Genomic DNA, 24,807 nt, shown 5'->3' on the forward strand with positions numbered 1-24,807 from the left:
GTGTTGACCATGGAGTCCAGAGTGGACAATGAATGGGGTGAATGAACTTGAACTTGGAAAGAGAGAGTAATGCTCACAAAAAGGTGTGAGAATATTTGCAGAAGAGTCGTAGTTCCCTCACTTGAGAAAGATTGATACACGCCCATTTCCCTCATGATCTGTTTGAATGAAGTTAGAGAATATGGCTAGAATCCAACCTGGATGGAATTCAGTATGCATTCTCATTCATGATAATTTTTCACTGAAACACCCAGGAAGCTTCATTCACATACCCTAATATCCCTAATACTGTCTGATAGTATAAACTCTGAGGATTCTACAGAAGTTCCAGAATTCTCACTAGTATTATTGTTCATGGGAATGAGGAGGACAAGACAAAAATTTAGAGGATCAAAATGTTGGTGCCGATAGGCTCTACATTTCACACTCTAAGACTCTCTTTTCTGACCATAGGCTCTCACTCTGTGTCTGTCACCCTTTGAGTCCTATAAAATCCAGTATAAACCTTGCCTTCATCAAGATTGCTACTTCCCAGACCCCTTCCTGGGTGTCTTATCCTTCTGATTTCAGTTACTTCCTTTTCCAGGCAGGACCTCTGTTGTCATTATTTTCATTGATCCTTTCATTAAAATAGAATCCTTGATATCTTAATTTTTGGCTATCTCTGTCTAGATATCAGTCAACCAGCATTTCTTAAGCACTTAGTGAATGCCAGGGCCATTAGATGAAGGAGGTGGGAGGAAGGACAGACAAAAAAATAGTAGCCCCTTCCCTCAAAGAACTTCTAGATTATTATAGAGGCAACAGATAACATTTATAAATATGCATATAAAATAAAATTTTTAAAATGAGATAATTAGGAAAGGGCAGTAGGAAGAAGAGGAAAGACTTCTTGTGGAAGCCCTTGAGTTTAATCTTAAAGGGAATAAGAAATTTTATGGGGCAAAATTGAAAAAAGAATGCATTCCAGGCATGGGAAATAACCAGAGACATTTTGATAGGTGATTGAGTAAGTATATACAAGTACTATGTGTGAGGAAGAGAAGGAAGACTAGTTTAGGTGGATCATTAATATAAAAAGATTAATGTATAATGAGGCTGAAAAGACAGATTAGGAGTAGATTATGAAAGGTTATAAACTTTAAACAGAAATGTATATTAGAAACAGTATCAGGGAGCCACTATTTGAATATGGGAGTGACATGGTCATATCATTGAAGTTTTATTGACATGATCAAACCTGCCTTTAAGGGAAGAGGAGGAATTGGAGAGGGGAAAGAGAGGAGATAGAGAGGCAGATTAGAAATGCATTGCCATTGTCCAGGCAAGTCAATATCAGGTCCTAAACTAAAGCAAAAAGGATCGCAAGTAAGGTCAGAGATATTGTAGAGATGAAAACTACATGATTTGACTACTTTCTCCATCTTCATCCTCTCCATTTCCAGGCTGCCACCTGTTACTAAAGAAAGCCATGAAATGCATCCAGGCTATTTACTTCAGAAAAGTATTTTTTGCTATTCTTCAATCTTTTTTTTTTTTTATCCTTTTTGTATATTACCCAAAGGGACCACTATGAGTAAAACATTTCCCATCTTCTACCTTAACTTCATTCTCAACAAGTGACTTCACTTCCTGTTGTCATACTTCTTAGAACTTCTTGTTTATACACCTTCTCACTAATTCCACTAATATTCTCCCCTTTCCCTCCTCAAAAACAAGTGTCCCTTTTTCCTTCCTCCCCCTCCCTCATGTCCTAGGTTTCATCTCTTTGTGTTTACTCTAGGACCCTATTCTATCAGATATCCCTTAATCTGTTTTTGGTCTCCATTTCAGTGGCTCTTTTTCTTCCACCTACAGATATATTTCCTCTACTCTAAAAAATGAAACCCCCCCAAAAAAACAAAAAAAACCCTTCTCTGTGTTACCTCCTCTGCCCCTTCTATATTTTCTTTCACTAAAAGTAACCATGATTTAATGCCTTTATTTCCTCACCACTGTCACCTCCAACCCCTTATTGTCTTACTTCCTCTCCCATCACTTTTTCTGAAACTATGTACTTAATTCTTGTTATATGGAATTCATTGTGCAGGATGATACTCAGCAAGAGTGAAGGAAGTGGACAAAGTTGAAGAAAATGAATTCAATTGTGTCTTTCATGTAACTTTTTGAAATTGTATAATATTGCTGCCTATCAGCAGCAGGGGTCAGTATAATTCCATAATACTTTGGTTTCAAATTTTAGAAGGCTCTGGGAAAAAAATAATACAGACTTTCCCAGATATAATTGTAAGGTCATAATTTAAGAGCCAGCAGGGACTTTAGAGATTCCCTTATTTTATGAACAAGGACACTGAAGCCCACAGAAATTAAGTCTCACAAATAACAAATAAAGGAGGCAGACTTGCTGGTCTACCCTGCTGTACCTACCCATCTAGGTCAAGTCACTGTACATCAGAATTGAAAGACCTACTAGATGATTTTTTTATGTAACTTGCCATCCAATACAGGAAACAACTCTAGTATCTTACTTACACAGATAGGATCTTCAGGCTGATGTTTGAACACTTCAGATGTGTGGAGTACACTGCCTCAAAAGTCAACCCATTCTATGATTAGAAAGTTCCAATTGTTAGAACGTTTTCTCTTATGTAAAACCAATATCTGTTTCTTCTCAATTTTGACTATTAGATCATCAAAGAATGAACATCTCTTCTCAGTGTGACAGGCCTGCTTATATTTGAAGACAGCTAATTTTTTAGTGCTGAAAGCCCCCCAGTTATTCAGCTATTCTTGAATGGCTTATTTTCCAGGTCCTTTACCATTCTTACCATACTCTTTAATAAGCTGTAGTTTTCCTTGTCTCTTCTTAATTGCACTGCTCCAAATTCAACCCATTGCTCTAATTGCTATGAGACTACAACTTTCAGGGATCTGTATACCATAAATTTGTTAATGTGCTCAGTCAGCAAACATTTATTAAGCCTTTAGTTTTTATCAGGCCTTGTGCTGTGTTAGGAAAGCAAAGATCAACACAATGACCCTTTCTCTCAAGGCTTTTACATTGTATCATAAGAAGAAACATGTTTGTTCATAAGTAGATATAAAGTCCATTCAAAGGGCAGGTATAGCTGATGAAATTAAGAAAGACCTCATGTAAGAGCTGGTTCATGAAGTGAATTTTGCAGGAAATTACAGGTTATAGTGGAAAAAGTTAGGAGAATTCTTTCCAATCATGGGGCACAGTCTCTGCAAAGACACAAAGCTGGGAAATGAAATATTGTCTGTGAGAAAGTGCTCCGAGGCCAGTTTGTCTGGATCACATGAGCATGGAGCTCTGCGTGATACCTTGGAAAGGTAGGTGAGAGCCCAGCAGAGGAGTTTGTGTGATATCCTATAGCTCAGAGGGAGCTACTGGAATTTATTATCCACCCAGGTCTTGAGGAATAGCCCTTTAGCATCTGTGTGAAGGATAGAAACTTGAGGCAGGAAACTCAGGGAACCAGTAAGTCAGCTATGATAGACTAAGTTTCTGCTGTGGGCCAGTAAAAGTCAAGGGGTAAGAGGCAAAAGCAACATGGCAAAGGATTTGGAAGAGGTACAAGTGAGGTACCCTCCAAACTCTTCCAAACAAACCTAGAAAGTGCACCAAGGGTATTCCACAGAGAAATCCAAGAAAAAGCTATGGCGAATCATTTTCCTAGCCCAAATTCACAAATAGAGACAGCAAAGGATATCCAGGTGTATGTGTAAAACCATACAACACAGACTGATAATCTTTCTCTAAATGTGAATCACATCTTCCTTCCTACATCTTTGGTACTTGATTTGAATATAATACTCAAAATTACTTAATTTTCCAAACGTTTCCTTAGAACAACATTGCTGTTACTATGCACAATATTCAATTGGTGTTGCTCATTTCAGTCTTCATTATCTCATGCAAGTCTTTCTAAAATCAATCAGCTCATCATTTCTTATAGGATAGTAATATCCCATCACAAATCAGCTTGCTTAACCATTCCCCTAGTGAGAGGCATCCCCTTCATTTAAAATTCTTTGCCACCACTAAAAGAGCTACTATAAATTTGGCCCTCTTTCTTTTTTTTAAAGTTTTCAAAATGTTTTCATTAATTAAATAAGAATACTAGAGGCAAAAAAATTAAGAAATATGAACTATGGATAAAAGAATTGGAAAGGAAATTAATGATTTGACATGAAATACAAAAAAAAAAAAGAAAATCCTTGAAAATTATGATGAACCAAAAAGAAGCCAATGACTATAAGACAGCAAGATAAAATATAAGGTATTTTATAACATAATTGACCTGGAAAACAAATTGAGAAAAAAATTGAAAAATTGAATACCATGACCAAAAATAAAGGTTAGATATTATATTTCAAGAAATCTTAAAAGAAAATGGCCAAGATCTCTTAGAAAAATTCAATTCAACAGCATTTTAAGTGCCTACTATATTCCAAACATGTGCTAAGTGCTGAGTTTACAAAAATAGGCAAGACAGTGTCTGTCCTCAGGGAGCTCATAATCTTATGGAGGAGACAACATGTAAACAAACAAACAAAAAGCAAGCTATGTATAGGATAAAATCATTAATAATTAAGAGATTGGAATGAATCCTCCTAACTTTGGCCACTGTGCTGTGCCCTCCAATTCCTTGAAGATTTTACTTCCTGAGCCAGCTCCTACATGAGGTCTTTCCTATTGAGGGGCTGGGGCAGTCTTCCTGTAGACTAAGGGATTTTAGCTGGACAAAGGGGAAATCTAAAAAAATCCACCAGGAGCCTCCAGATAGAAAACCCAAAATGAGATTCCCAAGACAAAATCCATAACTTTCAGGTCAAAAACAACAACAATAACAACAAAAACACTGCAAGCAGCCAGGAAGAAAGAATTCAAGTACCAAGGAGCCACCACTAGGAAGCAGAAAATGTGGAATGCAACAGAAGGCAAAGAATATGAGAATAATTTACCCAGCAAAACTTAGTAAAATTTCAGAGGACAAGAAGATGAACCTTTGTTGAAACAAAGGACTTCCAAGAATTCTTGATTAAAAAAAATAAAGACCAGACATGTGTGGAAACACAGACAAACAATCATAAGAAACTACTTATGTTCAAATAGGGAAGATGATAATTTTATCTTTTCTGAACCCCATCATCTTCAGAGGAAGTCTAATTAGAAAAAGCATAGGAATGGTTCTGGTTTTGTCTTGATGAGAGAGTTTTGTAAAAACAGCCAACTCTGAAAGACTTAGGAACCTCTCTCTTCAATGTGATGGCCATTCACACGTCCAGAGGATGGTTAATGAAACATGCTACCCAGTCCTAAGAGAGGACTTGTTGCAGAATGTGACATAGTTTTTGTGGAAATTTGTTTTGTTTGACTGTATATGTTCATAAGGGGGGGGGGTAAGCTTTCATTCTCAGCTTGTGGGAGGGGAAAAATACAGATTTTTGCTGAATGGAAAAATGTTTGTTTTCTTTTAAAGAACACTTTAAAATTAAAGTCACAGGCAAGAGATAATAAGGACTTCAATTCCATTGGTAAATATGCGAGGGCAGATATGAGAAATGTTCTAGATATTGATGTTTTAATATAGAAATAATCCAAACTTGATGACTAAATGGATATGCTGAGTAAGAAAGTGGGAAGAGTTGAGGATGACTGAGGTTGCAAACCTACCTGACTAGGAAAATATTAGTACCCTCTATAAAAATAAGAGTGAGATCTGGGCTTGGAGGTGAAGATCATGACTGTAAGCTTATTTAATCTATGAGGCAACCTGTTTTGAAATATCCAACGGGCAGTAGATGATGTGCACGGCTGGAGCTCAGGGGAGACTCTCGAGCTGGATATTGATATGGACATTATCTTTATAGAGATGATAATTGAGCCCATAGGACCTGATGAAATAGTGAATAGGGTAAGAAATAAGCACAAATTCTTCTTTTTTTAATATCAAGATATAGATTGTGTAACCACAATGTTTAGAAGGTAATGGACATCATTGATGTATTTATATGTTTTATAACTGAGTTTTGTCATTTTTTTTTCTCATTCCCAGATCCAAGGCTCGTGATACTAAGGTGTTGATAGATGACACAGATGATGAAACTAACACATGAATTGAGTCTAAATCAACATCCTTTCTCCCCCCCCAATTCAACAACCCTTTCCTTGACCAACTCAGCCTCTGGTACCTTTCCAGCTAAAAACAGGAGAAGACATTTAACACACTTTCCGAGCTCTTCTGGATCGGATCCTATGGACTCCAAACAAGCTCACTGTGTTTCTTTTCTTTTCTTCTGGTTTAATTTTAATTTTCTACTTTTAAAATAAATATTTACTTCATTTTGCCAATCAGAGGACATTTTAAGGAAAAAAAAACAAGTTATCTTAAGGATTGTTTACAATCATAAGGACATAGACTATCTGAATGAAGAACAGGCGCAGCAAGGACCCAATAATGGGACAGTACTGAGGTTACTCAGCTTCTGCTTGGCCCGGTTTTGACTGGTTAAAACCGGACATTGATTTTTAAATTTGTTTTGAGGATTTTTTTTTTTCCTTTCCTTCATATCCAGCGCAAAGGCACTGGCTGCACTTGCAGGGAAAGTGCACTTAGAGCAGTACCTTCATTCACGAAGCTACTTTTTAATTTGATGTAACTTTTCTTATTTTGAGGGGGTGGGGGAGGGGGGAAACATGGGGAAATAGGATGTATTTGTTCTATATGATTTTCTCATTATTTATAATACTTAACCATATGAGAACAATCTTGTGTCCTGTGCAATGAAGGTAATAGCAGTAAAAGAAGGCAGGGGAGTTTGTCCTTGAATGTTTTCATAAGGGTTCCATCTTTGCCTCTTTTATGAGACAACTTGTACTAGTTTGACAATTTCTTTCTTTCTTTCTTTCTTTCTTTCTTTCTTTCTTTCTTTCTTTCTTTCTTTCTTTCTTTCTTTCTTTCTTTCTTTCTTTCTTACTTTTTTCTTTATTCTTTTTTTTTTAAACCAAAGTTTCTGTTTCTGACTTTTTTAGTTGCTGCTGCTTTGGAAACCTGGACATGTCTCTCTCATGACAGGTCATCCTCACATTTTCACTGTTTTGAGTGAAAATTGTGAAAAAGATTCTGAGAATTTAAAAAAAATAGAAAGATGGAATACATCTACCCATACTCCATACTCAACTGCAGAAGTAGCCAGATTTTCTATCATAACATAGTTTTGGAGTTTAGGATAGTTGTCATATGATCCTTACTATCTCAGAGTTTGGATTAGGAGACCAGGCTAGGCTGTTTCAAAGACTATACACCCTCATTAAACAGGGAGTTTCCAAACTTTCTTCCACCAGATTCTGAGCAAATAGGAATCTGCTTGGGAGAGGTCATCTTCCTGAGCACATAGAACAACCTTTATCTTTCATGTTGCATGGGCCCTATGAGGCCTTTGTAGCCATTCATCCCAGAGGTTATAAGAGGTGATTGAGCATTGGATCTCATGTTCTTCCATTGTGGGGGAATACACTTTTCAATTTTTTAGGTCTGCCAGTTAAAGGAAAGTTTCTTTATTCAGTCATGATTCATACACACACACTGCCTGTGCTATTTTTACTTAGTCTTTATCTTGTTAATGCTTTCCCTTGCTTATCAAAATAAGTCTTAAAACCTTGATTGATAGTTCAATCTTTTTTAAAAAAAACATGGATTGTTTGGAGGTAAGGGACCAACCTTCATTATCTACCAAAAAAAATAACAGAAATAGTACCAATGTAAACTAAAATGTGCTTTCTACAATTTTAAGATCCAAATCAAGGTTTTAATGTGTCCATCTCTACCTTTGTTGGATTTATTGACAGAAGTCACACTGAGCTTTTATAGTTAGCTATTGACTATCCTTTTCCTGTTTAGCCTTGCTGTACATAGTTAACACCAGTAACTACATTGAAGTAAAATACTTCTATTGTTTTCAAAAGCCTTAATTTTAGACTAAGGCACAAATTAATAGAGGCAGCTGTAGTCATTAATTCAGTCTTTAAGAACATGGCTACTCTTTATGTAATATGGCATCCTTGTTGTTAGTGCTTCTTCCATTATCCAAAATATGATCATACAGGTGGATCACATAAAGAAGTTTCTATTAAAAACTATTGTGTCAAGGAATGAATATGTGAAAAAATAGTTATTTTTTAAAAGAGCTTCTTTTCTGTTTAATACTATATGGATAGTCTTCCCTAAACTTGTTCCTACTCTGAATCTAGAAAAAAAAATTTGGATTACCTTACTTTGTGGCTTTTATTCCTTTTTTGTGTTTTGCCAAATATTCTTCTTTGCCAGAAAAATGGGGGGAAAGCATTTTTAATTACTGATTTTCTTTAATTTTTAGTTTTTAGAACTTAGTCTTTTTAAGTAATCAGTGGTAACAATTTAATGGCTCTTGGTAGATTGAAGGTCTTAGAATTCATACTTTGACTTACCAAACTATTGTTTTATTCTCTAGAGCCATAGGAAAACACTACTGATCTGCTGAGAAACACCAGTTACTATAATTGAGTTATTAATATAAGTTGAATGGGTTGATTATTTTCTGTACAAATGGAATAAACAGTACTCTGTGTACCCAGAATCAGCTTAAAATGAAACTTAACATCCATTCTTCTTCTTCCAGAGTCCTGTAAAATATATTACCATAAAATTCTGCAACTGACCTACAGTATATAGGAGTCCTCATGGTTTGTTTGTTTTTCCCCTGGTATATCCCACTGCCAATTTGGTCTTTGTTCAGATTTTAGAACCTTAGTTTCTCAATCAGGATTATTTCTCTTAGCTGATAAAACTATTTAAATTTTAATTATCAGTGACATATTTGTCCCATTAGCAGAATCTATTTTTAGAATAAAAAGATTTTTAGCTACCATGTTAAATATGTAACATTTGTCTAAATTTATTATTTTTGTGTTCCTATTAAAGACATTAAGGGAACAAAGAGCTTTTTCTCATGATTACCTTGATCAAACAAGATGAATTAAATTTTTTTTTCCTCTTTTAATAAGAAAAGATATAGACTGGAATATTCTCTCAAGTAATATATACAACTTACCAAGTGATCAGAATTTCTCAGATTCCTTGCTCCAACTGCCAAGGCCAAGAAATTTTGCCCAATGCTGATCCCCATTTTGTGATTTTATCAGAGAATTTCCCCTGAAGCTCTTAACAACCAAAATATCTATTTAGGGAAGTGCACATTAGTTGGTCATGTAACCAAAAAATGAAAAAAAATTAAAAGCATAAACAACCCAACCCCAGTTAAAATTCATATGATCACATTTTTAAATAGTCTAGTATTGATCTTGCTTTGGAAAAAAAACAATTAAAAAAGACTCCCCCCCCCAATAAAGGAATGAAGATACCTTAAAATATCAAGAATTCAAAATACTTATTTTATGGTTGGGTGGCATAAAAAATTTGATAATACAGAAAGAGGTTAGGGAGCTAAGAAAAATGATTCATTTTCTTTGTACAAATAAGTTCATGTATTTAAGGCTTAAATGAGTGAGTTGGCCGATGGTTTTCATGCTTTTCATACCAAAGATAAAGTTGCTATTAGTAAGATCCTCTGTAAGAATGTGAAGTCAAAATCCCATTCCTCAATGTATCCTTTTGCTATCTTCTCTTCTATATTCTCATTTGATCCTTTTTTGCATTCTGTCACCAAATTCACATGATGAAAATATATAGTCTTTGAGAGGATGAAACCATTAGCCTCAACAGTACACTATTAAGAGACCCTAATCCCAGGATTCGTGATGGTAGTATTTTTTCCCCCTCTAGAGTCTGTTTAATCTCATTACTATAAAGAATGTTCTGAAATCACAATTCTAACCTCCTCCTCTGAGGTAACTTGCTACTTACACCTACCAGTACTAAATACAACCAGAACATAGACAAAATAAATGAGGCAAGATTAGGAAAAAAGAACCATTATGACCATTTATTTTAGTTGAAGAGAAATTCACTGTTGGTAGCAAGAATTTAAAAAAAAAAAGCAAAAAAGGCATTAAACCAGCCTGTGATCAAAAATAGGATATCTAGGAACCTTCGTATTTTTAGTTCATTTTGATTTGGAGTTTGCTGCTTTTGTCCAGTATTCCATACATTAGTTATGGGCAGTTTTTAGCAGGCATTTTCCTGATCTTTACTATGGTCATTTGTTAAGAGTGAAATTCATTATATCCAAACATTTTTAAAATGAGTGATTAAAGGAATGTCTCATTCTCGCTAGCCCCTGCCAAAAACAAGAAAACAAAAAAAAAAAGTTATGTTATTGGCAGGAAAACAATTTGTTATTCATAAGAAAAGGCCATTCAAATACATTTTTCTTCCTATTGGATACATGCTTTTACAAGACCTGATGTGTTCACATTTATTAGATGTTAATTCCAGAGGTGCTTCACATGAAGGCTTCAAGCCTGAGACTCCCTGGAAATTCCCTTTTGCAGTTCTGCTTCTTTAGGTGGCAATGAGTTCAGATTAAACAATATGGTCAATCTGAAAGAACTGGCTTGTTGCCTCCCAAGGGACAATATATTTTAAATCTTCATTACATTCTTGAATTTTAGTGATTCAGGTACCTTCCCAAGTCTAAAAGTTAATACTATTTAAATTAGTGATTTGGTCTACTCCATTCTCACTATTCCCATCGAAAATTTTTTTAAAAGCCTGAATTCAATAGAAGATATCCATTTCATTAAAAAAAAACACAACAATGCAGAAGCATCTTTTGTAAAAAGTTGTGAGAATAGAAAATCAGGTTCACTATTATTTAGTTCGGCTTATCTCTCTCTGTAGAGGATTTAGACTTGTTATTGATCACATGTGTGACATGTTCAGTCAAAGAAAAAGTTGAAATACAAAAACCTTCAAAATTTCTGAAAAATAGCTCTCCATCCAAGCAGCATCCATACTAACTAGTCTAGAAACTGCTTTAGACTATTGACTAATTTTATTCTCCCAACTTTATGCATTTGATTGTAAATGTGTAAAATTATTGTGGTGATGGGTATGGGATTTGGAGATCTAAATAGGGGGCTGAGAAAATAAGTAATGTTAACTTGGGAGTAACAACCCAGTATTTAACCAGCACCTAATTCACCTTCTGCTAATGTAAGAAAGAACTGTCTTTGGCTTTGGAAGAGCTTGATGTGAATAATATCACCAGCCTTCCTTTATTCTTTTTTAAAAAAAGACAAATTTGACCAAGGAGGGGATACCCGTTAAATGGTTTCTCCTCTTGAACGATCTGGTAGTACTCTCATATGGAGGTAAACAGTTATCTCTTGAGGAACAGCTCTCTTGAATTAATTTGCCTTTGTAGGCATGAGGAACAAAATGAGAATTTGACCTGAAATAAGAGGAATTTATACTAACCTCAAACTGAAGCTTGTTTCATCATTACAATTTTTAAAAATCAATCTTGTTCTGCTTTGTGGTGCCATCAATTTAATGAGGACAATCAAATAACCTATTGTTTGCCTTGGACTCTCAGTGCGTCTGGTAATCACATAGACAACTTGTATACATTCAAACCTGTTACTAGATTGTAACATAACCCATACAACCTTAGTCCTTCCTATTTTCTTTCCCCTGCACCACCACAAGTTTAATGAGAACTGTAGCACTATTAAAAAGGTGTAGACTTTGAAGGGCAAGGATGATGTTGAATATCCTTTCTCATTGTCCTTGGAGCCCAAAGTCTGACCTTTCCTTGTGCCCAGTAGCAATACCAGCATGGTGGGAGCAAGGAGAAAGACTATAGGAATTCCCAGGAACACAACTAGATTGTGACACTGTTATTTCTTTGAGTTTGTAAATTGAATTGTAACCCTTTCAGCCAGAACAGCAAAGCACCTCGACTTTTAAAACATCATGTGACAATTAACTTTCGTGCTCTTTTCTGATTTCGCACAGAGGTTTGTATCAATGAACAGTATTTGGAAAGGGCATGAGGTGAAAAATGTATTTGCGAGCCCCTCCCCTTCCACGATGACCTTTCCCTCCACCCTTCCCATGCTGTGTTGGTCTAAATGATGATTATTCTATGAAGCCCTAAACTGTAGTTGTCAAAAGTAACTATAAAATGTGATTAGTCCTCTGTGGGTGCTTCTTTCTTTCTTTCTTTCTTTCTCTCCCTCCCTCCCTCCCTCCCTCCCTCCTTTTCTTTCTCACTTTCTCTCCACTCTTGGTTCAGTGGAAGTGGTGAGGACAGAGAATTGCCGCTTGCTTGGACTCATGCTGTAACTGTGACTGCGCTATTAGCTGTCTCCTTTTCCCTTCTCAAATGGATAGAATTCTGTGAAGTGTGGAGTACCCTTCTTGAGAAGTAGGTTTAAAATGCACAATGTGGTACTGTTTCTTAGTTTCTAGATGGTTGTATAAAGCAAAAAGTTAATGTGGTTATGTGTTTTTAAAAAGAAAAAACGTGATTGGTTACAAAATTGTTTTTTTCCCATTATTATAAGCTCTCTTTGTTTTCCAACAGTTTTCAGACTCTTTTGTCACTGCTGAGTGGTGTCTTGCTCTTTATCTGTGTTTCATAAATTTTTGAATGTGGTTGCACTTGAATCTATATAGGAATAGAAGAAACACTTCAAAAGGGAAAAGATTTTGAAACTTTTTCTTAGATTTGTATACTTAATAGTAAAACAATTTTAAAATCTTTTCCCCTCAAAATCTAATGGATAGATTCACATCCCACAGTCCCATAGATTGATATCATCTTTGCACTGTAGCAACTAAACTGTAGCTTCTGTGGCTGTGGCACCAGATGTGAGCTTCCCCAACCTTCCTGCCCAGCTAAGTGATTATTCCCCTGCCCCCCCCCAAGGTCTCCCAAGATTGAGTAAGGGGACAGTCCCTCTCTCCATCTGGATACCCCTGGAATCTTCCTCTATCTCTCTGGGTCAAAAAGTGTGAAGACTCTTACAAGCACTTTTTCTGTCTATTGCCACCACTTCAGGCCTCCCCATCCCACCTTCCCAAATAGCAGAGTTGATATCCACTGAAACCCTGACTCCTTCAGCTAAGGCCAACCTTGCAGTCACTGCAAGTATTATCACAGTGGCCTTCATCACCCTACCCTCAGGCCTGAGCATGGTCATTTACCTGTACAAGAACAGTGGCAGCCAAATCATCTGTGAGCTCCCAGAAGGAAAAGCCATTATTACTGCAAAAGGAGGGTGACTCAAGCCAAAGGAAGGCAAAGGAGGAATATTTCATCTGATGACTCCTAGGCTCCCAAAGAACTACTCTGACCTCTCAGGGCAAGACCTAGGAACTGATTGCTTAATTTATTAGGTGAAAGATGCAACTGAAGACAGATGAGTGTTGATAATGGGCAAGTCTGTTCTCTTTCCAAGTCAGAATCCAGGGGAACTTCTGACTAGAGTGCCAGCAATGAAGAGCCAGGGGTCAAAGGGAAGTAGAAAAAGCATATTCTGATGCCTTTAGTTAGGCCTCTGTCATGGATCTTAATGTCGTAGACTCAATGGTCTTTATAACTAGACTAAGTGAATGCCCCCCTTGGGCATGTGGGCATTCACCTAGTAATCTCCTCTACTGCTATATTCAATAATGATAGGAGGAGTCCAATCCACTCTTTATTTTGCCTTCTAGCTGCATCTGGTAACTCATGAAAAATGCTAATCACTGATCCCCAAAAATTGCCTGGCATCCTTATAGCTAGTGCAGCCAGCTTGGAGAAAGAGAAGGAGATAGTGATTGTGATGATAATTTCACACAGCTGACCTCACCTGCTGGCATCTGGTCCACAACCTTCCCTAAGCTCTCCTGCTTCCCAGCATACTCTTATTCACAATCCATTCTCTTACTTGTGAAATTTTTATCAGAATTAAAACTTTTCATGACATAAGATTTTGATTCTCATTTATAGGACACAGAATAATAACCATCCACATTTTGGCTTTATCTGGACAAATCTGGAGTTTACATTCTTCTGATATGTGTATATTTGCTTCATTATATGTAATACTGTACCGATGATTTAATACTTTTTTAAATAACAAAGACATTTAAAAGAATGAGAAAGATAAAATAATAAACTAGAGGCAACAATCAAGTTTTTTGAGTCAAGGAGTGACATGGTCAGACATACAATTTAGGAAAACTGTGGAGCATAGATTTGACATAGTGGGGGGGCAGGCTCTTCTGCTTAAAATGGCTTCAGCAGAGGCAAGTGGACTAGCTCCCACATTCCTACTCTTAGCAAAAAACAAAAACCTAAACTCAAAACAGCAACAGATCAAATAATGATCCAGAAATGCAAACAAAGTGATTTCATCAAAGTAGAACTGGACAAAACATTGGAAACCAATGGGCAATAGGTAAAGGGGACCAACAAGTGCCAATGCTAGTACAGGTAACCAAGATGAAAGCCAGTATAGTAAGGAGCATACGCAGCCTGCAAAAGTCAGCAAGAGAAATCAAGATAGTCAGAAACCCACAGAGAGCAACTTGGGAGCAGCGGTGTAGGAATCCAGGTGCCTCAGATTGAGGCCAAGAAGGGCCAACCCCTCCCAGAAGCACAGGAATGGGGTATGGTCTGACCCTTGCCCAAAACCCCAAATAGGAACTAAGGCTGAATATGTAAATGATCAGAGGACCTAATCATTGTAAAGAACTATTTGATCCAGAAATACTGAAAAAATCCAAGCTAGAAAAGAGTAAATAGCAATAGAAACTCAAAGAGGGAAAAAATGAATCTTCAAAACAAAGGAAAAAGGGTTCAAGAAGGGAAAATGGAAAACGAACATCAAAACAGGAAACAAAAACCCAAATAAAATAGACCAAATTGAAATCAATGCCTTTCTAAGAAAATATTGAAAATAAAGATAAAAAAATAAACCAAAAAAACCTCAGGGGAGGGAATGGAAAATAGGCTGAAGGATAAGAAGCAATGGACTCCCTGAAAAGTGGAGAAGGGGAAACCAGGACACTTTATTTCAAGAAATCATAAATGAAAACTATCCATTAGAACTAAAGGATAGAGTGAAAATAGAATCTACTAATCACTTCCAGAAAGAAACTGCAAAAGAAAAAAAAACTCAGTCCTAAGCTTCTCATTGGAAACTTGAATTAAGAGATGAGTTTGTAAGCTATTATAATAGTCCAAGCTCAGGTGCCTGAACTGGGGGGTAGCTGGATGAGTAGAGAAGGGGACAGATGTGATAGAGGTGGAGATAACAAAAGGGTCAAACCTAGATGGGATAAGGAACAATGAGGAGTTGAAAAAAATTTTAATTTTTCAGTTCAAAATTTCACTCTCCCTCACCCATTTGAGAAGAAAAGAACACAATACCCATATGAAGTCATACAAAACATTTCCATATTAACCATGTCATGAAAAAAAAGAAAAATAAACTGATGTTTTTTACTTTTAATAGTTTGGTGTGCTTTCCCTTCTCAACCTGGAATCTGACTATAAAGCAGTGAAATCGGTCCATGAACCATGTACAAAATCTTCCTCAATTTTTAGTAGTTAAATTTCTTAGACCATTTATATGTTGTGCCTGTTTTACTCCTACCTTTTATTTATTTACTTATACCTATTGTGAGTCACTAAGTGGGTATTTCATTTAAGAATTACCTGTCATGATCATAAATTCAATATCTCCAAGACTCGTAGTGTTTTCTATACATAAAGCTGTTCTAGTGTTTTCTTCATGGGTTAGATCTTTGCTCTTTGTATCTATAGCTAGAGATTTGAACAGTAGAGATACAAAAGAGAAAATTGTTTCATCTATCCTGATACCTTTTACTTTTATTTTAATGCCATAAATCTGTTTTCTGTTTCCTTAAGGATAAACCTAGGAGCTGGGATTATCCTAGGAGTCTTATTAAAAGATAATAATATGATATTTTGAGGTGAAAATCAGTATATATTTTAAATAATTTTGAGTCACAAAATATCGGAGACTTAATGGTAATAATACAAGGTCCTATGATTTCATTGGTGTGGACATTTTCTCTATTGATTCAGATTACAATACACTTGAGACTCATCGAAAGTTGCTTTTGCAAAAAGAAATTTACCCCAAAGCCAAGTTAATGATAGTACCTGTATTTTATACACCTATAGAATTCGGTATTTATAAAATATATCATATTTATTAGCTTACACATATTAACTTTGCTCATTTCATAGCTAATTTTGTGGATAAGGATCTACGAATTTTGTGAAATTGTGCTCTTTTGTGGATAAGGAGACAGCTATTCATTGTCTTTTTCCAAGGTTCACTGCAGTTACTATAGAAGTAGGGCTAATGCTAGAAAGTCCATTAATTTTGTCACCTAACCATCCTTGGGGCAGCTAGGAGTACCTGGGTTCAAATCTGGCCTCAGACAATAATTGCCTAGCTGTGTGGCCTTGGGCAAGCCACTTAACCCCATTTGCCTTGCAAAAACCTAAAAAAAAATTCAAGTTCCTTAGGGATTGTTTGGTTATAAAGTGGTTTTTAAAAATGTTTCTTATTCCATGATCTTAAAAAACATCAAATCATCCAATTTACATTCCTGCTGATTTGCTTAGCTATGTGTTCTCCTAAATGAAATGAGAGGTCAGTCCAACTACTAAGGGTTAGTCAAAGTCACTCATTATTTCCATAGCCCTGAATTTCCTGAGAGGACAAGGTTGTGATTCTCCTTTTCATCTGAAGCCATTCAGGCTTCTTATCAGGTTAAAAAGAAGACATAGCTTATGCCAAAGGTAGTCCCAGAATAAGTTATGATTGTTACCATCATTGACCCTGTGTTATCTTCAACAAGCCTACATTTCAATGTTCTCTCCCATATTTCAATTTAGAAATTTCCCCAAGTCATCAATTAGGTCATCAATTAGTGAATTTGTGAATGCTGTAACTGTATAAAATTTACATCCTTACAATCAATTGTAGATAAATCTCCATCTAGGGTAAGTCTATGTAATTTAATTCAATGACATGTTGGCAATAAATTAAGTTCAAATAGTTTTTTTTTATCCCTGAAAAAAGTAAAGTTCAAAAAAAGTCTCCTAAATAAATTGTTTGCTTGCCAACACCATGAGAGAAGAAAATTTGCTAATTTATGACTGAGAATTTCATTGGAAATTTAAACAGGATTTTCCTAACAAAGTACTTATTTGTGCCCAGGCACTGTATATGTGCTAAGCTTGGGAAATACCGCCCCCCCCAAAAGGGCTAACAGCCCCTTCTTTCAAGGAGTTCATAATAAGCTAATTGGAGAGAGAACATGCAAATAAATATGTACAAACAGGATTTAAAAGGAAATAATTCAACAGAGGGAAGACACTAGAATAAAGAGGGATTGGGAAAAACTTCCTGTAGAATGGGGGATTTTAGCTGGGATTTGAAAAAGGCCAGGGAAGCCAGCAGGCAGATGAGGGAAAGCCAGAGAAAATGCCAGTCTGAGAGATAACAGTAAACTATTCATGGATTATCAAGGGTGCTAGTGTCATTGGATCAAAGACTAAGGTTGGGAGTGGGGTTGGTGTAAGGTGTAAAAAGACTTCAAAAGTAAGGGAGAATCACAGAATCAAAGAATTGAAAGGAATCTCTAAGCATTATTTCTCTAACCATTCCTAAACAAGACTGTCCCACAATTAAGGTATCAAAACATGCAACCAGCAGGCTTACCATTTTAATAAAATAAAATTTATTTAATAAAATAAAAATTACAATAAAACATAATATATTTCATGTGTGGTTTTCAAAGTCCCTTTGCTTCTGCAGAAATTTGTGTATGATTCAATAGTCCCCCGCTGTTCTACAACATACACCAAAGTGGTCATATTTATCTTTCCCTTTTCGAGATATCCTGAAAGATAGTCTCCACTCATCAGCATATGCACCAAGTAGTCATCAATAAGGGAAAAGTTTCCTTATACCCTAAAAAAAACATTACAGCAACATTTTCTGTGGTATCAGAGAATCAGAAACTACCCAGAAGGCTTGAAGAATGACTAAACAAATTTTGGTACATGAATATAATGAAATATTATTATGCTATAAGAAACAACAAAATATGATGAATAAAGAGAACTTAGGAAAGTGATGCAGAGTGAAGTAAGCCAAGTCAAGAAGATTTTACATGCCAATAGAAAGAATAGTCACCACAAAATGATAAAGGTAAACATGAGGAAATTATAAAGAAACAGGCATGGCCCTATTGAAGAGACAGCAGAAAACCTTTCCCTCCCTCTAAGAGGTGGAAGATCCTTGAATGTGGAACATTAGATATGTATTTTTAATGTATTGATTGATTTGGGTGATTGTTTTTCTTTAAAAAAAAGTTCTCATAGTGAATGGACCCTGGGAGAGGGAAAGGGAGAAGGAATACAGAGGAAAGTTAGATTAAACACAAAAACTACACAAACGCAAAATGTTAATTTAAAAAAACTTAAATCACTCAATATTTTCAAAATTGTGTCACAACATGAATTTCTTCAGTAAGACAGCTCTTGATTATCTCAAGTGTTTAACACTTCCAAAATATATCGAGGGAAGGTACTGAAATGTCATTAGAGGCTTCATTGGCAATGAGTGGTAGCATGGTATAATTGAAAATAACCTGTACTTGGAATCAGTAGAAACTTGGATTCAAAATCTGTCTCTTAAGTTTTGTTATCCTGAGTAAGTCACTTAACCTCACTAAGTCTTATTGACTTCTCTACAAAGGAGCTAATATTTCAGAGCTTGCTTTAAAAGGTTGTAATTAGTATCAAATGAGGTACTTTGTAAAATATTTTCAAACCTTAAAAAAATCACATAAATTTCAAATATCATTTTATAGTTGCTATTGACAAAACTAGATCACTATAAAAAAATCTCTTGACATTATGGGCCACTAGGTGGCGAAGTGGATAGAGCACTGGTCCTGGAGTCAGGAGGACCTGAGTTCAAATCCAACTCAAACACTTAATAATTCCCTAGCTGTGTGACCTTGGGCAAGTCACTTAATCCCATTGCCTTTCTTGACATTTGTTCCTCTTCATATCTGTTGCTATCTTCCTTCACTATGTACCCACAGAATAATGTTACTGTTTTCAATTATTTTGTGAGATGATTTTGCTCATAATCTTCCAAAATCCTCCTCCATAATCTTTTACAAATGAACTAAAATATTCCAAACCTATGTTTCCATTGACTACCATGTCTGTTTGTCAAAGAGAGAGCAAGGATTTGGGAGTTGAGTGATATCTGAAATCTTTTCACTTCCTCATTGGGACTTTGTATTGAGAAATTCTTATGATTAGTCTCAATGTTCTTTTTTTTTTTTTAACAGTTTGGCATCAATGGCTTGTTTGACTAGGCCAGGTTGGAAATGAGACAATTACAAAGTGCTTTCGTATCTTTCTAATATGGTGCTGAGTTTTACCTTTGCTATGCTAATGAGTATGTTGATCTGTCAGTCACATATAACTGATTCAGTTTCTCTTATCTAATAAAAAAGCCAATTTTATTTTTTCAAATGATGTTCACCACTCAACTTGTCCCTTGCCTTCTGATTCTATATATTCCTAATATATGGGCATGAGAATTCTGAGTAGTCTGAGTTTTAACTTCTTCCCTTTCTTAAACAAGAAAGATATTTTTTCACTATTTTCTTCTAATCAGCAAGTATCCATCAATCAATTCTCTTGGTGCAAGGATCTTTCCAGTTTGTTGAAAGTCTGTACTTCATCTTCTATAACAGGTATCAGCTCATAAACTTCAATTGTTTTGTGGCATACCTTCCTACATTTCTCATGAACACTGCAAGATTAAATGACATGTTGTTTTGATCATTCTTATTTCCTTTGGGTGCCCGATGAAACTCTGCCAACTCCTTCTTTTAATTTTCCAAAATAGAACCTGTGAACTGTCCTTTCATCTTCTGGTTTCATTTATAGTGGAAACACCAATATTTATGTGGTTCATCTCCTACACCAGTATCAAAACATTTGTTATTGGACAAATATCACACCATCAAAGTACTAATAGCTAGATTCATGTTTGTGGAAAATCAAAAACCCTTTAATTCTCAGCACATATTGTCCCATTTTCTGCTATCACCACTATAGCAGCAGGAGGGGATTACACATTACATTAGTTTGTGGGGTTTTTTTTTGTTCCATTGCTTGCTATGGTCAACATACTTGATGAAACTTGTCAAACTTAGTTTTGCTAGTTCTTAAACAGCAGACATCTAATGTTAGCAGGGCTGTCCAGGTTGTGTTCCATAGAATCACCTTCAGAGATCCAAGATTACATCTGTGCCATAATCTCTGTTCCTATGGTCTCTTCACCATTTGTTATTTTACCTTCCTTTTGAATCAATTTTGTCAAGCTGATAGATATGAGATATAAGATGCAACCTCAAGGTTACATTAATTTGCATTTTTCTAATAGTCATTTAGAGCATTTTTTAAAATTCAATTTTATTTTTAACTTCAAATATTCTACCCCTAATCTCCCTCATATTGAAAAAGCAAGGAAAATTAAACATGGTTTCAAACATGTATTGTCAAACAAAATTAATTCCCTCATTAGCTATATCGTAGATTCATAGATACGTAGACAGACACACTCGCACACACATACATACACCTCAATCTTCATTCTCAGTCCATCACTTCTCTCTATCTGGAGGTGGATAATATGTTTCATCATGAATCCTCTGAAACTGAAGTTAGTTACTGTGTTAAAGATCCCAAGTCTTTCAAAGTTATATGTTTTTATATCTTGTTATTATATTAATTATTCTCTTGGTTCTGTTCATCTCACTTTATATCAGTTTATATAAGTTCTTTCCATATTTTTAATGAAACCATAGCTTTCTACACATATATGTACCATAACTCACCCAACCATTCCTCAGCTGACAGGTTACTCCCCCCCATTTCCAATTTTTTGCCACAACAAAAAAGTGATAAATATTTTTGTATATATGGGTCATTTTCCTTTTTCTTAGATCTCCTTAGAGGATAGATTTAGTGACATTATTGTGGAGTCAAGTGCACACAGTTTAAAAGACTTTTTTGACATAGAATCAAACTTCTTCCTAAAATGACTGGAATTAGTTCATATCTCCAATAGTGCATCAATATACGTGTTTTGTCATAGTCCCTTCTGTCTTTATTATTTTCCTTCTTTAAAACACTTTCAATCTGATAAATATGAGGTAATACCCCAAAGTTATTTAAATTTTCATTTATCTTAGGATTAACAGAACTTTTTTCATTTCATTCAAGCTATTAATAGTTTAGATTTCTTCCTCTGAAAACTGCCCATTCATATCCTTTGACCATGTATCAGTTGGGGAATGGATTTTATTCTTATAAATTTCATTCAATTCCCTATTTTCTTAGAAATGAAATATTTAGCGAAGAAATATAAAATTTTATAAAAATTTTTATTAAAATGTATCCCCATTTCCTTATTCTAATTTTAGCTATATTGTATTTGTACAAAAAAAATTATGTAATCAAAATTGTTCATTTTACCTCCTTGTTTTTTTGGTCATGAATTCTTCCTAGATCATGAATTCTTCATAGATCTGACTGATAATTTCTTTTTTTTTAATTTTATTTTTTTATACTCATTTTGTACAATTTTTTTTACATTAATAAAATATTCTTGTTTACAAGTAAACAAAATACCCCTCCTCCTCCCCCATGAATATAGATAGACTTGCTTGGGCAAAAAAAGTAAAGGGGAGAGGAAAAAAATTAAAATAAAAAAATAATAATAGTACTAATTGTAGGTATGGCCAGGTGGCGCAATGGACGAAGCAACAGCCCCGGAGCCACCAGCACCCGAGTCCACATCCAGCCTCATAAACCCAACAATCACCCAGCCCTGTGACATGCAAGCCACCCGATCCCCACTGCCCTGCAAAAACCAAAAAAAGAAAAAAGAAAAAAAAAAGACCCAAAATAAAATAAAATAGTAATAATAGTAGGGGTGGCTGGGTGGCAGACAGAGCATTGGTCCTTGAGCCAGGAGCACCTGGGTCCAAATCTGGCCCCAGACACCCAAAGATCACCCTGCTATGTGGCCCCAGGCAGGCCATCCAACCCCACTTGCCCTGCACCCCCCCAAATAATGATAACAAAAAATGTGCTTGAGTCTTTGTTCCAACACCAACAACTCTGTCATGGGTGGATCTCATTCTTTATGATAAGTCCATCACAAAAGTTATTTCCATATTTTTCCACCCTTGCCATTGCTGATCGCAACTCCCTCCTTTCTTATTTCTCCACTACCATGTACTCTATTTTCTCTCTCCTTTCACTATGACTCTGCTGTAGGGTTGCTGAGTGGCGCAGCAGACAGATCCCTGGTCCCGGGGCCAAGAAGCCCTGAGCCCCCATACCACCCCTTAGGCTCAGAATCCACCTGGCCCTGTGGTCCTGGGCAGGCCTTCCATTCCCAGCCCCTTGCAAGAAGTAAGAAAGAAAATGTGTTATATCTGGCCACTCTCCCCCCATGGTTCATCCTCTCCTCCTTTATTCACATCCCCACCCCTTCCCCCTGCTCCCCCCCTCCTTCTTACTCCAGATGTCTATACCCCACTGAGTATATTTGCTGTTTTCTCTCCTAACCATCTCTGATGAGAGCAAAGTTTCCCTCATTCCCCCTTGCCTCCCCCCTTCCATATCATTGCAATAGCTCATTGTAATAAAAAAAAATCTTATGTGAAATATCTTGGACTATTCCCCCTCTCCTTTTTCTTTCTCCCATTCCATTTCCCTTTTTTTCTATTGACTCCATTTTTATACCATATTTTATCTTCGACTTCAGCTTTCTCCTGTGCTTCAACTATAAAAGCTCTCTCTACCTGCTCTCTTAACTGAGAAGGTTCATATGAGTATTATCAGTGTCATTTTTCTATGCAGGAATACATGCAGTTCATCCTCATTAAATCCCTCATATTTCCCCCCTCTCCTCCAATCTCCATGCTTCACCTTAGTCCTGTATCTGAAGATCAAACCTTCTGTTCAGCTCTGGCCATTCCAAAAGGAACCTTTGAAATTCCCCTGGTTCATTGAAAGTCCATCTTTTTCCCTGGAAGAGGACATTCAGCCTTGCTGGGTAGTTCATTCCTGGCTGCATTCTAAGCTCTCTTGCCTTCCGGTATATTGTATTCCAAGCCCTATGAGCTTCCAATGTAGTTGCTGCTAAGTCCTGTGTGATCCTGACTGCAGCTCCACGATATTTGAACTGTGTCCTTCTGGCTGCTTGTAATATTTTCTCTTTGACTTGAGAGTTCTGGAACTTGGCTATAATATTCCTAGGGGTTGGTTTTTTGGGATCTCTTTCTCTAGGGGATCAGTGGATTCTCTCCATTTCTATTTTGCCCTCTGCTTCTAGAATATCAGGGCAATTTTCCTGTAGTAATTCTTTGAAAATGATGTCAAGGCTCTTTTCCTGATCATGACTTTCAGGTATTCCAATAATTTTTAAATTATCTTTCCTAAGTCTGTTTTCCATATCAGTTGTTTTTTCAATGAGATATTTCACATTTTCTTCTAATTTTTCATTTTTTGATTTTGAAGCATTGATTCCTGATTTCTGGTAAATTCATCAATCTCCCTGAATTCTATTCTTTGTCTGAAGGATTTGTTCTCCTCAGAGAGTTTTCTTATCTCTTTTTCCATCTGGCCAATTTTGCTTTTTAAAGCATTCTTCTCCTCAGTAACTTTTTGAATTGTTCTATCCATTTGACCTAAGCTGGTTTTTAGCATGCTATTTTCTTCAGCATTTTTTTGGATTTCCTTGACTAAGCTGCTGACTTCATTTTCATGTTTTTCCTGCATCTCTCTCCTTTCTTTTCCCAGTTTTTCTTCCAACTCCCTCATTTGATTTTCAAAGTCTTTTTTGAGCTCTATCATAGCCTGAGCCCAATTTCTGTTTTTCTTGGAGTCTTTAGATGCAGGAGCTTGTGCTTCCTCATCTTCAGACTGAGTATTTTGGTCCTTCTTGGGCTCATTTGCAAAATATTTCTCAATAGTCTTCTTTTTGTTTCTCTGCTTGCTCATTTTCCCAGCCTGGGCCTGGTTTGGGGTGTTTCTTGAGCTTTTGGGACACTCCCACTAGGGTCTCAGTGTGTGAGGTTCTGTCCTCCCTCCTGGTCTATGAATGACCATAAGCGCCCCACTCTGCCATGGGGCTGAGGTGGGGGGGGGGCCCTGTTGTTCTATGGGGGGGCCTAGACTGTGGTCAGGATCTGAATGTGGTCAGAGCCCCAGAGTCCTGTTCCAGGGGCAGAGGACAGAGCTAGGCAGTCTCTCTTCACTTGCCTCCCTCAGCTCAATGGGCTCATGACCTGGGGGCTCCTGCTTACTGGCTCTGCCTGCTTCTGTTTCCTGGATCAGGGCTGGGGAAAGAGGATGCTGCTTCTGCCCGGTGCTCCCCGGGGTGCAGCTCAGGAGACTCCCCCGCTGCTGTGAGCTGAGACTCCCAGCACCCTGGGGCTGCCTCCGGGAGGCTGAGGTTCTTTGGCTCTGGCGGGCCGCCTCTCCGACCCCGGGGAGCAGAGCCTTTCTGCTCTTTTCCAGGTTACCTTGAGTAGGAGAACTGCCTCACTGGGTCCCTTTGTGGGTTCTGTCTCTCGAAAGTTTAGTTAGAGTCCTTAGCTGATGAATTTTATCAGAGAGCTCCTAAGACTTGATCCCTTTTTGTCGCCATCTTGGCTCCCCCCCCCCCCCCCGACTGATAATTTCTTCATTGCCCCTGAT

The 24,807-nt window shown here is 36.7% G+C and overlaps 1 protein-coding gene across 3 annotated transcripts in view; it reads left to right on the forward strand.

Moving 5' to 3' along the window:
* Positions 1 to 16,400, forward strand: part of XPR1 (xenotropic and polytropic retrovirus receptor 1) — a 192,023-nt gene extending 175,623 nt beyond the window's left edge. For 2 of the 3 annotated variants that reach the window (XM_074222174.1, XM_074222175.1), the window contains one exon: positions 6,084 to 16,400. In XM_074222174.1, the coding sequence (XP_074078275.1) occupies positions 6,084 to 6,144 (61 nt within the window). In that variant the 3' untranslated portion in view covers positions 6,145 to 16,400. The remainder of the gene's footprint in view (positions 1 to 6,083) is intronic. The other variant, XM_074222173.1, reaches the window with a different exon arrangement.
* Positions 16,401 to 24,807: the final 8,407 nt, after the last annotated feature.

This window comes from Macrotis lagotis, chromosome 2, assembly GCF_037893015.1.
Source record: "Macrotis lagotis isolate mMagLag1 chromosome 2, bilby.v1.9.chrom.fasta, whole genome shotgun sequence".
Lineage (NCBI taxonomy): Eukaryota > Metazoa > Chordata > Mammalia > Peramelemorphia > Peramelidae > Macrotis > Macrotis lagotis.